Source organism: Temnothorax americanus, unplaced genomic scaffold (assembly GCF_048541705.1).
Source record: "Temnothorax americanus isolate GAGA-0224 unplaced genomic scaffold, ASM4854170v1 Scaffold24, whole genome shotgun sequence".
Lineage (NCBI taxonomy): Eukaryota > Metazoa > Arthropoda > Insecta > Hymenoptera > Formicidae > Temnothorax > Temnothorax americanus.
In genome coordinates, this window is record NW_027509381.1 from 476,736 (window position 1) to 490,712 (window position 13,977).

General features: G+C 34.7%; 1 protein-coding gene and 1 long non-coding RNA gene across 7 annotated transcripts in view; both read right to left on the reverse strand.

Annotated features, from left to right (window-relative positions):
* LOC143898625 (uncharacterized) overlaps positions 1 to 11,374 on the reverse strand; it is a 73,129-nt gene extending 61,755 nt beyond the window's left edge. Inside the window, exons 1-2 of one of the 5 annotated variants that reach the window (XM_077408209.1) lie at positions 10,921 to 11,374; positions 9,184 to 9,265 (exon numbers count right to left, since the gene is read on the reverse strand). In XM_077408209.1, the coding sequence (XP_077264335.1) occupies positions 9,184 to 9,265; positions 10,921 to 10,991 (153 nt within the window). In that variant the 5' untranslated portion in view covers positions 10,992 to 11,374. Of the gene's footprint in view, positions 1 to 9,183; positions 9,269 to 10,655; positions 10,790 to 10,920 lie in introns of those variants that run through there. The other 4 variants (XM_077408208.1, XM_077408211.1, XM_077408212.1 and 1 more) reach the window with 4 other exon arrangements.
* LOC143898629 (uncharacterized) lies at positions 6 to 6,113 on the reverse strand. 2 transcript variants are annotated; one of them, XR_013257265.1, is made up of 3 exons: positions 5,891 to 6,113; positions 5,720 to 5,811; positions 6 to 4,351 (listed from the first exon to the last, which is right to left on the reverse strand). It is a non-coding gene; the product is annotated as an uncharacterized LOC143898629 (long non-coding RNA). The 2 variants fall into 2 exon arrangements; XR_013257266.1 differs by having other exon boundaries at positions 6 to 3,491; positions 4,283 to 4,351; positions 5,720 to 6,113.
* Positions 11,375 to 13,977: the final 2,603 nt, after the last annotated feature.

Consider the following 13,977-nt stretch of genomic DNA (forward strand, 5'->3'; position numbering starts at 1 on the left):
AAAGAAAAACAGTTAATTTTGGAGTATACATACAACACCGCTTTACATACGTATGTTGTTCTTTTTTTATATTTTTTTGGCCGGATTAGGGAAGACTGTGGCTAGTTGGTATAATGAGTCAAGTTGGTACACGGCAATTATTGTAAAAGTGACAAAAAATAATATTGCATAAAAAATATACTATTTCCGCAAAAACATTGCGATAATATTTCAATTAGTTATTTCAGGCTGAGTAGCGTATTTTCACAAACAAGAAATATTTTTATATTTATATATATTATAAAATAGTTTTTTATATAACCCTAAATGTAAAATATAAATCAGTGATATATATTAAATGTTATATTTATAAATTAGGTCATTATAATTCTAACTGTTTCTTTAAAATCTTTACTTTAAACGTAATAACTTCTAGTTATATATATGTTAATGTCTTAAAAAATTTTTTTGTTTAAGCAATAATCAAAATATATAAATATATGACAGGTCAAGGCTGGTTGTAACGGAGTAAGTTGTTACAGCTTTCTACTTATAATTTCGACCAACTCCGTTGATGTAACACATAACTTCGGCACAATAGCGGCAGATATTTTAATCTTATATAATATTTCACCGCGTTAATGTCTGTTATTACATATTAAAACCGGTCAATACGGAACATATATTATATCTGTATTGTAATTTTGCACTCAACAATGTAATATAACACATGTTGTTACATGTTATTTCTTTTTATTAAATATATTATACTTTGAGAACTGGATCTTTCACAACTTAATCCAGTACTGAGTACTGTAACAACTTATCCCACATATAGGGCTAGTTGTTACAAACGTAGTCGCCTTATAATTTTTATTGGTGCAACAAAATTAATTAGGGTAGGTAGTCCAACAATGAACCAGTAGTACACTATAATGAACCATTGCGATATTTCATAAATTTAATGTTGCCAGATTGTACTTGTTGTCATGCAACGACTCGCATTTAAACCCCTTTTCGGCTTCCCAATCGGCCGGCAAATCGTGCGAAGGACGGCCGTTTGAAGCACATTTTGTGATTTTTGGGTAACAAATTAGGTTTTTTTTCGTAAGTTTTACGTATTTTCATGTTTTTGTTGTTATATTTATCATTTTTTTTTCATTATTCTATAATTTTGTGTGTATATTTGGCTTTATAATTATGTAAGCAACTTTCTTCTATTGCATTATTTTACCGTATTTTTTGGAGATTATCGTAAAAAATGTTATGTAGTCTACAATAAATTTTGTTTTTTACTATAGTTATCTGTGTTATAAGTCTTATTAAACTGCGACTAATTGCTACAATAAATAATAATTGTAAGTAAAAAAAAGTCTGATTAAAAATAATAATTTTGATTATAAGCTTCAAATAATAAAAACACAACATATATAATTAAAATAGCTTTAATTTAAAGTCATACTATCCTAATCTTATTTATCATGTCTTATAATTATATCTTCCCTAACAATAAACATTTTATCTACTATCTACTATCTAGCGAAACACCACTGCCAAGGGAACGGGCTTGGAAAAATTAGCGGGGAAAGAAGACCCTGTTGAGCTTGACTCTATAGTCTGACACTGTAAGGAGACATGAGAAGTGTAGCATAAGTGCTGGGAGATGGCAACATTATCGCCGGTGAAATACCACTACTTTCATCGTTTCTTTACTTACTCGGTTAAGCGGAGCGCGTGTCCCGAGGGCTTCGTGCCTCGGCGGTCACGGTGTTCTAGAACCAAGCGTGTTGCAGTAAGGAAATCAACGGTATGGATTCGCTACCGCTTAGGGCCGTGCCTTAAGTTCTTGACTGTGATTGGCTGATTTGCTTACTTTTAAGTTTTACTGCTTAAGTTTTTCTATGTGCCACGGCCTTCAGGGGGCCTATTACGTATCTTTTCACGAGGTGAAAATGCGAAAAGTGAACAGATTTACTAGATTTTGACCAATGAAATCATAGATACTCTAGTAAATTCTCTCACTTTTCACATTTTTATCTCGTGAAAAGATACGTGTAATAGGCCCCCAGAGTGGCGTAAAACCTCGGCCGATCGCCGTTAATTCGTCATGGGTAGCGACTGTTGCGCATCCCTAGCGGCCCCGAACAGAATCCTTCAAGGTGTGTATAAACATAGTCGCTACCTATGACGAATACTTCCACGTGATCCGATTCGAGGACACTGCCAGGCGGGGAGTTTTTGACTGAGGTGGTATACTTTAAAACATAGTAAAACTAAAATAACACTAACAATTCACAGTATAAAACATGTGGTTTTATTGTTAAAAATGGCTAGATTTACATTGTGTACATACCATTGTACACAAAGAACCGTTTGACATTGTTTTAAAAAAATCGAAATTGTGGCTAAACTTTAAAAATAACTTATGAGTCATCTTATACAGTATGTAGCCAACTAAATTTATGAACTGTATGCAAAAACACAGATCTCCAACTCAATAATTGAGAAAGATATAAGCCTCTGAAATTTACATATATGGTTTATTGTTGGACTACCTACCCTGTACTATTTAGTTTAAAAAATTATTTTTGTGTTGTATATAAACATGCGGTTATTGAAAAAATATTTTCCGGCTTGTATTCCATTTATTATAATTACATGTAAAAAAAATAATTAAAAATAGTGTACGAACTAGTCCTGGTCTTTTCTACGACATGCCCACTGCAGTCGTGCAACTTCAGTAACAGTATAGCATGTTAATACAATACAATTACAAATTTTTATTTCTTCAGTAAAAAGAAGCTGATGCCAAAAATAATATATAAGATCAAAAAAGTTTTATTCCCAAGTAGCCAAATCTGCTAAGAGCAGACTTTGCAAACTGTGTGCTACATGCTATACTGGCATAATTTTGGCAGTAGCAAAGCATGATCTGCCATATGTCAGATAACGTGTGTAGAAATAAAACAGAAATCTAACAGAATGAACATCATGATATGATAACAGAAATGCTGTAAAAATCAAGCAGAATATATGTCAGCATAGAAAGAGTAAAATTTTTAAGTAGTGTATGTTAATATAATATGTCGACAAGAAGCAGACTAAAATAAAATATCGAGTGACGTCACGTCATAGAAAGTCGTTAGAAGTTAATTAAGCTTATCAGAGAGCTTATTGTAATGGCAGAAACGGGGCAAAAATCGAGCATGCCCTGCCGTCTCAGATAGTAACAGCACAAATAAAGCAGAATTAAATGCATGGACTGACGTCAGAAAATAATAAACATAGCACATAAAATATAGCACGTATCATATATATAAGATTTGCTCTTCATGCAAATGTTAGCTAGGTCAACGCTGTTAGCATTTTATTTCTTTTTACTATATTGCATCATGTTATTTTTTTATGTTCCCAACATAGTTTTTATAATTAAATACAATACTATATATAATCTGGAAAAGGATACATATATTTTTTTCCAAATTAGGGTAACTCCGATATATACGCCGCACCTAAGAAAAATTTAATTTATTGAGTACTATTTAATATGTTTAAGGCAAATGAATTATACCAATAAAAACTTTATATACTGTCTACTACTATAAAAAAATTAGAAATATAAAATATTTATTTTTTGTATTTAACAAAAATAAACGTTTAGAGACCCTTGCAATTTGCCATATATCCCATAGAGGTGGGATAAATGATATTCATAGGTGGAATATACCGCTTATATGCTTTATAAAAAATTACAAGTAATGTTTATGAATGAGGCAATAAAATGTCATAATAAGTTATAAAATGTGTGTAAAAAGTTGATTAAGATGTAAGAAACTGAAAAAATTTAAAAAGAAAATAGACAAACGATAGATGCATTAAAGGTTATTGTTATATATGATCCAAAAAATAAAGAAAAATGAACACATAAGAGATTTCGATTTTTACAGAGTGTCTGTACTATGGCATAAATCCCGCACGCTAAAAGTGCCATATATCCTAAACAGGCGGGATATAGGTACAAGATATCTAAGCTAAACAAAGAATACAAGAGCTATGAGCACTTGTATTTTACCGTATTCCATCCTTTACTATCCCTTTACATTTACATGTACATCATGAAATAACCATTAAACTTTTACACTCTTTATAGTAACCATTTTACGTAGGTCGCGTAATATATGATCGCGTTACTTTTACTACGCACGGTGAGAAATCGGTTCAACTTCACGACGGTTTCGTTAATATTAACAGTAAAGAATTGAAATTACAAAAGACACATAAGAGAATAATTGCGAGTAAATACCTTCATTCCTTCCATTTCTTTTAACGTCTACGGCGTAAATTCCCGCGCGGCGTAAATACCAGAGTTACCCTATACATAGAGTCCCATTTTAACTTTTGCATTAAGATTTCTCGAGAATCAAGACTTCCATCAAAAAAAGTTTTGTATAATTTTATGGGTTCTAGGAAGATATGTTATGATATTATATGCTACTGTCAATTGACCCAAATCAGAAATAGAAATGTTTACTCAAAATGATTTTTTAAAATAGAATCCCCTATTTTTTATTATAGATGCGTATATTCGTTTGTTATAAAACATTTTATATATAATTACACACACACACACACACAAAATTTGGTAATAATGTCACTTCTCGTGGGCAAATAGAGAAATTGAATAGAAAAGTTCTCCATCGTTTCGCGATTTTTTCAATAATACAGAATGAGGAAAAAGGCTGGAACCGGTGAAATAAGACATTTTAGGAAAAAATGTTTTATACATAAGTTGTAGGGCTTCAACTTTATTTGACCTTAAGCGTAAATATGGAGGAGCTTTCAAGGTCAACTTTGAAATTTTTAATGGAATCCCCACTTTTTTTTATTTAATATTTTTGTAGCTGACATCGAGATTCAAAACACTATCAATAAACTTCTTTTGGTTGAGTACTTTTCAAGATACAAGTTGACAAAGTTCAAGTACCGCCGGCATTAGCATTAGCCAATGGAGGTTGGTACCGCGTGGAGGTTGCATGGTCGGATTTACTTTTCTATTCAGTTTAATCTCTATTTGCCCACGAGAAGTGACATTATTACCAAATTGTGTGCGTGTGTGTGTGTGTGTGTGTGTGTGTGTGTGTGTGTGTGTGTGTGTGTGTGTGTGTGTGTGTGTGTGTGCGCGCGTGCGCGCGTGCGTGCGTGTGCGTGCGCGCGCGCACGTGTTGTATCAACATATCAACGATTATTAAACTAATTTCATCAGTTATTTTCTGCTTCTCAATTCTTCGACGCTCGCAGGTTTTTGTCTAGCAAGCACCGGCAACACGCTGTTAATAGAGATACGCTAGCAAGGGTCGGCACCTCTGGCGATAAACAGCTGAACTCCACGCACAGGAGCTTTTTCTCTTTCAAGCTTTTGTAGTATAATAACCGTTGATATGTTGATATTCACGCCCACGCACGCACACACACACACACACACACACACACACACACACACACACACACACACACACCCACACACACACCCACGCACGCACCCACACACGCACGCACGCACGCACACGCACACGCACACGCACACGCACACGCACACGCACACGCACACGCACACGCACACGCACACGCACACGCACACGCACACGCACACGCACACGCACACGCACACGCACACACACACACACACACACATACAATAAAATGTAAATCCGACCGTGCAACCTCCACGTGGTACACTTACCGGCGGTATTTGAACTTTGTCAACTCATATCTCGAAAAGTATTCAACCGAAAAAAGTTTATTGATAATGTTTTGAAAAGCTCTCAATGTCAGCTACAAGAATATTAAATTAAAAAAGTAAGGATTTTATTTAAAATTTCAAAGTTGACCTTGAAAGCTCCTCCATACTTACGCTCAAGGTCAAATAAGTACCACCGTTTGATGCATTTGTTGAAGCCCTACAACCTACGTATAAAACATTTTTTTCTAAAATGTCTTATTTTCGAGATATTTCATCGGTTCCAGACTTTTTCCTCACCCTGTATAATATAAATGTTAAAGCACAAGGTTAAGAAGTAGAAATGTACCCACAATCATGTAACGTTTAAAATTTCAAGGCTTGAGATAATATTGCTAATTACACGTTTTTATCTCGTATGAAAATTTTAGATTTACATATATTATAAAACGAATAAATAAATTTTGATATGGTCTAGTAGCTTATATAAAATATTGTTTCTTATGGTACGTTGTAACATTTTCTATAAAATTTATATAAAGCAGTTATACATATATATATATATATATATGTAGGTCTGGAAGTATGTTCCGGGACTTTTATTTTTGATATCGGTATATTCCGGGACATTTGGCAGTTTCCAGGACTGTCCTGGAAAAAATTGATGTCCTACGGCATTTTTTGGGACAGTTTTTTGAATCTGATTACATATATATGCGTTATATTCCAGGACTGTACATTTCAAAAAACGTAAACAGTCCCGGAACATACCTCTGGACCTACATATATATATATATATTTACAGGATAAATATGGTCACCATAAGACACCATCATATGGTGTCTTATTTTAATCCTTTCACACAATTATATATCTCCGGAACTATTTGTTGTTCGAAAAAATATTTCAAATAGAACTTACCTTATTTCGAGAGGAGGCATCTTATTATGGACATAAGTCTTGTTTAGGTGAAAATGCCTCCAAGATTTTAAGGTAACTTTTTTTTAAATTGGATCCATTATTTTTTATTTTATCATCTTTTTCTATTAATTAATTTATACTACTTTTGTTTGAAACATTTGTTTGCTAATATTTTTTGAGATATTCAAAGAAAATTCGGTAAATTTTTCAATATTTAGCTTGCGATATCTCGATAATAATTTGTCAGAGGGAAAAGTGGTACAGAACTTTTTGACTCGATTTTGTTTCAAGAATATGCTGTTACAATAGTATCCCAACTTTTGTAAACACTTATGTATATTGTAATATAATTTATACAATGATATTTTATTTTTGGGCATTATTACAATTTCGGGCATTAACAGCATATTCTTGAAACAATTAAATCAAGTCAAAAAAAGTTCTGTATCATTTTTTTCTCCGACAAACAATTCTCGAGATATTGTAAGTTAAATATTAAAAAATTTACCGAATTTTCCTTGAATATCTAAAAAAATATTAGGCAAATAAAAAAAGTTTAAAACGAAAGTTGTTCAATTTAATTAATAGAAGAAGATAAAATAAAAAATAGTGAGTCCCATTTAACCCTTCGTGGTCACACTTATCTACAGTTTTATAATGATTACACCGGGGTCAAAATAACCCCAGCAATTTTAATTGGCTGCCATTTTTAGTTTTCATTATTTTGACTTGAAAAAATTATTGAACCTTCTTGAAATGTTGTAAAACCTACTGCAATATTAATTTTGTTAATTATTTAATATTAACATATTGAAAAATCGCAAAGTTAAAGTACATGAAAAATGACTTTTTACTTAAAAATTTGTAATTTTTTAAATTATTGATATTTTTGGCTTCAAAAATTTATGACTGTACCCATAAGATGTGACACTTTTTAGAAAAAAATAGTACGGCAGTGTATGTTTCAAAAAAGATATTTATTTTGCAATACAAAGTAGATAATTTTCGGGGGAAAAAAAACAAGCAATTCTCTCCGGACTTAACAAACTGTCAGAAAGGTAAGTACGAAATGTTAGTTTTCGGTTAATGGCACCACAAGGCCCGTTTCAAGCTTGGAGCTAGTGTAATTCTGCTTTGAAAAATTTGTGGGATCATACTGACCCCCCTCTGATCACGAAGGGTTAAAGAAACAAAAGTCACAATGAAATCTTGGAGGCATTTCCATTTACACAAGACTTATATTCATAATAAGATGTTTTCCTCGAAACAGAATAAGTTTTATTTAAAATATTTTTTCTAACAATAACAAATAGTTCCAGAGATAATTGCGTGGAAAAATTAAAATAAGACACCCTGTATAAGTATGTATTTATGTAGGGGAGACCAGAGCTAATTGGTACACTTTTCTTTTCTCTCTCTCAAAATTTTTTTGCACGTAACTAATAAATGAAATACAAGCCGCAAAAGAATTTTTCAATAGCCGCATGCTTACAACACAAAAATTATTTTTTTAACTAAATAGTATAATTAATTTTGTTGCACCAATAACAATTATAAGGCGACGACATTTGTAACAAACTGCCCTTTACACGGGGTAAGTTGTTACAGTACTGGATTAAGTTGTGAAAGATCCAGTTTTCAAAGTATAATATATTTAATAAAGAGAAATAACAACATGTAACAATATGTGTTATATTACACTTACGTTGTTGAGTGTAAAATTATAATATAAATATAATTTAACTGATGTTCTGTATTGACTGGTTCTGATACGTAATAACAGATGTTAACAGTGAAATCTTACATAAGATTAAAATATCTGCTGCTGTTATGCCGAAATTATGTGTTACATCGACGGAGTTGGTTGAAATTATAAGTAGAACAGCAGTAACAACCTGCCCCGTCACAACCAGCCCCGACCTACCATGTTTAGATATTTTGATTATTGGTTTAAACGAAAAAATGTTTTAAGACATTAACATAACTGAAAGTTATTAAGTTTAAAGTAAAGATTTTAAGGACACAGTTAGAATTATGATATGATGACTAAATTTATAAATATAACATTTAATATTACATCACTGATTTATTTTACTTTTGGCTATACAAAACTAAAAATATTTTATGTTTGTGAAAATACACTACTCAGCCTAAAATAACTAATTGAAATATTATCGTAATATTTTTGCGAAAATACTATATTTTTTATGCAATATTATCTTTTGTCACTTTTGCAATAATTGTGTATCTACCTGCCCCATGTACCAACCAGTCTCGGTCTCCCCTATAATTTCAGCAGTTTTCTATAATTTATAAGTCCATTTGGAAGAAAGAGAGTGATGCATATATTATTTTATATCTTTACCCAACAATTTATTCAAACATTTAGTTCGAACAACTAAATAAGTTTAAAAAATTCAAAATTATTTTATCTTTTTGTAGACATAGTTTATGTAATATAAAACCGATAAAAACAAATATTATAATTAAAACATTATAAAAAATAAAATATTAAAAAATCTACTATACATGGTATAATTACTTACAAATTGCACCATTGCCATGACTGATGCTATGACCAATGGACAAATAAATATCACGCAGCTGAACTTCATTTTTCCATAGAATCTGCTGATAAATATTTCTAATTAGTAAATTGGATCAATACCTTCTTAAAAGTAATCGTGATCTATCTCTGAGAAATATAATTAATTTGATTCCTTATATCTTAAGAATGCAAACAATAATATCATGAAAATGTTATATTTCTTCGAATTCGTTCCCCTTCTGCTAAATAAAAATGATAATTAGTTTATAAAAATATCAGTGATTCTTAACAAAATTAGACATGTTTGAAAAAAATAATAATTAAAATATTAACGAATACTTAATAATCTAGTTATAGAGTTATTTTACATTTTTAAATTTTAAGACATATTGTGTAAATATAATTAAAAATATATAACTAGATAAATATTATTGTAAATTTTGCTTCCTCATAGAGGAAGCTTTGTTTTCGTTAAACAAATTTTTTTTTGTTTTTCTGAATGTGTTCAGAATGTTCTAAAACGTCGAAAAATTGCAATTTTAATAAATGTCTGTATGTATTTATGTATGTATGTGTGTATGTGTGTATGTGTGTATGTGTGTATGTGTGTATGTGTGTATGTGTGTACATCTGTGTGTATGTGTGTGTGTATGTGCCAAACTTCAGAACTAATCAACCAAATCTTAAAGAATTATTAATCGATAGAGTATCATGTAAGGAAGGTTGGGATTGAATTTGGCAATGATCGGTAAAGCGGTTCTTTTTTAATAAAATTTTGAATTTTTGTAGAAATGTTCGTTTATGTTTTAACTTCCGCAAATTTGGAGATATCGATCTATTTCTAATTTTATTATATTTTTCAGTCTTTTCTACCCTTATTTCATATATAATTCTTTATAATTTGGTTGATTAAACCCAACTTTATACGCAATTAAAGGTCCTTAATTTAAAAAAAAATGTCTATAATAGCTCTAACTTCCACAAATTTTAAGATATCGGTCTATTTTTAATTTTATTATATTCTTCAGTCTTTTTTTTTCTCGTGTAAATTTTAACAGAAATCTACTTTGGGGCTTTGGTGTGGTAGTCAAATAGTTGCTGTTTATTTGCCAAGATATATGAAATATTCTCAAATTGTAGTGGAAATTACAATCTTGAAGATAGTTTTCACTAAAGTAAAAATTGATTCTACAGTTACTCTTATTAAATATAAAAGTACAGTTATTAAATATACCAAATTACATATGTTTGTAAAATAAATTCTTAGAAATAAAAATAAAAATTCTTAGAAATAACGTTCAAAGATTTTATTCTGAACAGAATAGATTACAGACTGTTTTATATTATATAAATTATAAAATCCTTATAACGACACGCATGCCATTCGCTTTTTATAAATTTTCTATTTCAAATTAAAATTTTGATGCTGTATCATAAACAAAAAATTGTCAAAATCAATAATTTTCTTACCTGTAATATACAAGTTATTACTCGAATGGCAAAAAACACACTGAAACTAGGATAATAGGGAAACAGTCAAATCAGCACTGTGATAAGCATTTCAGTGATAGTTGTAGTCAATTTCTGACTTAGTCACGTCTAGCATTAGCATTATGAGTCAAGCAATCGATAGAAAAACTTTTAATTCTTTCATAAATTATACATACCCAGATAGCAAAGCGTGTCTGAACAAAATCGCGCAAATCTGTGATTGCTTATGATGCTGGTAACTTACCGTATATTTGCTTCGCAGGCAACATTGGATATATATGTATTGCCAGCAATTTGTCGGCAAGAGAACAGCATCAACCCGGGAAAAAAAGATTATATATAATTAATTATATATAAATATTGTGACGTGACATTTGCCGCGTCCTCCGCCCAGACGGTAGCTCGGCCGAGGGGAAGGTCAGGGATGGCGCCTTGACTCGAGTCGAGGAAGGGCCACTCGCGTTAACTAACCCTATTAGGCTAATTTCCGTAGGAACGACAGGTGGTGCCGGAGCGTGGGATCACGGCCTAATGTACCGACGGTAGTCGCGACGAGGGAAGAACGGGCGCTCGGAGGACGTACGGCGGAGGAGTCGGACCGACGGGCGGGCTACCGGGGCCTGCCGCTGGAGAAGCGCCGGGAATGTCTCGCACAGCGTAACACGGCCCCGCCGCAGCATAAACACGGGTGCACCACCGCGACTGCAGCGCGGGTGGGCGACCCGCACACTCTCCACTCTCCCCGACGGCGCCCCGAGGGCCGAGCGGCGCCGCCACGGCCTAGCCAGCCGGGCGGGAAACCGCGAGGGGCCAGCGCGCAACCAGCAGCCAAATCAAACGGGCCGCGGGAAAATGGCGGAAAATCATCTGCAACGTCGCGAACAAGGCGACGCACACGACCAATCGGCGGGGCGAAAGAACCGCGAGCTTGAGGGCGCAAGTGCGGGGGCCCGGCGTAGTCCCGCCGAACCGACCACTCCTCACTGTCGATGGAGCCGCCAACGAGGAGCCACCCCTGGACGAGCGCCCCGACGCCGCCGAGCAGCAGCGAGCAGCCAGACCTGTAAGATCTCCACTCCGGTGCTACCAAGTAATCGTGGGCTCGATCTCGGTCGCGACCCGGCGCAAGTAAGCGTGTATATCGACTAGATTACCGTGTGAATCGGCCTGATTGCGTGCCGTATTTAGCTAGCGGCTCCCGCCGCGCCGTCGTGGGTGCCGGGAAAGTTATCGCGGCTGTTTGTCGGGATCGCGGGCCCGTGGCCGGCCGAGATCGTAGCCAGAAGCCTCTCTGAAAGCCCTACTCGAAAGCTCGCGTACGATCGGCAGTCAATTCGCGGCTATCGTTGTGCGTGTTTTGTGAATCGTGGACGGAGGCGTGCCGCGGGCGGTACACTCTGGTGCAGATTGTGTTTAGAGTTGCGTATTCGGGGATATTGTTGCGTGTCGTGTACGGAAGCCTCGTGCGCGTGTCGGGAGGGACCGCGCCGGGCATCTTGTGGTGCATCGCGAGCCTCGCGAATATTTTGCGTCGCGTGCGCGGGCAAATATCGTCGCGCCGGCCGGCTCGAGGAAAGATCTCGCGAGCGCGCCATTGCGTGGCGTTGCGTATTTGTGTCGTGCGTGTGCGAATCGTTGATGTCGAGTCGGTGAGAATTGTCATGTTGGGTGGATAAAGATCGTTCACGTCGTGCGTATAAGAATCGCCGTGCGTTCGGAATCGGGGGATTAAGACGGTGGCGGATTGGCGTTGCCGCGTGGTCGCGCGTATCCAGACCGAGATTGCGGGGCTCGCTTGAGAGCTTTGTTCGCGAAGGGAGTCTCGCGGGCGTGAACATCACGCACTCCGCGCGCGCGAACGGCCGATCCGATTGCCGCGTTGGTACCGGCCATTCGAGCGATATCCGGCCCTGGTTTTCCGATACGATTTGTTCGCCTATTATGTGAAATATACCTACTTAATATTGTTTATCGCCGAGCTTTATTTTGTGTGTCGGTTGTGTCACGCTCCTTCTCCACCTCCACCTCTTTCGCGCGGACTTACGCCCTGAGCTCGCGACGAGGCCATTGAGGCTACGGTAAGCATTGCCGAGACGTGGTGCGCGTCTATAATCGCACCTGGCGCCCAATCGCAAGGTATCGTCCAAGACCTTAGATACAGGAATTACGGTAAGGAATTTGACCTCGGTACCCCCTTTTGAGCTATCGTCTGGCGGTAAGTCAATCCAATTGCAGCCGCGCTCTTTTGGCTAGCGAGACCGAGGGAAATCGGGTTGCAATATATATGATTATATGTGATTATATATATAAAATTTGGTACTTTATATAAAATTATATATGGATCCATATATCATATTATATATAGGCATATATAATTCCAAATATAACTAGATATGAACAATAGATCATATATGCACTCATGTATGGATACATATAAGATTCATATGGAAGTATTGTATATATAACACCCTATATGATTATATGTAATTTCATGTAGCGTTATATATAAAAAGCAAAATTTTCGTACTTATATATAATATCATATGTGTATATGATTGTATATAATTATATAGGCGATTAATATATATTTATATATATATATATATAAATGCTTTATATACAATTTGACATGATTATATATAAATTATATATAAGAAGCATTTATCCATGTAGATTATAAATATATATATATATATATATATATATATATATATATATATTATGTGTGTGTGTGTGTAAAAAGTCAAATTTATAATAGATTTATTTTGATTTTTATAGGTCTTTGAAGCGGCTTAGGACATTAAAATTATTAATATTATTTAAGTTACAAATAAATGACAATTACTACGTTTACGCGAGCGTTACTTCTGTAGTAACTTACGATAATTCCTTCGCGCGCGTAAACGGGATTTTGTAGTAACTTACGATAATTTACTCCACGTAAACAAATTATATATCGTAAGTTACTACAGAAGTAACGCTCGCGTAAACGTAGTAAATGTTTAACAAAAACCAGAATTACGGATACATACATCATTATATATAAAAGACATATACTATATATTGTGATTTTTAGTTTATATAAGCCGCGCAAATTTTATACTTGATTCCCCTAGTGAATAGATGGCGTTACGCCAGAGCTTAAGGGTGGCACTACCGATTCCGGATTCTGTCTGTTGTTAGCCAGATCTGTTATGGCGACCAAAATGTACAGGAGTCGAGAATAAAGACGATATATAATAAAGTCTCATCTAATATTCTTGGTTCTATTACAACAATATTGGCGACGAGGAAAACAATT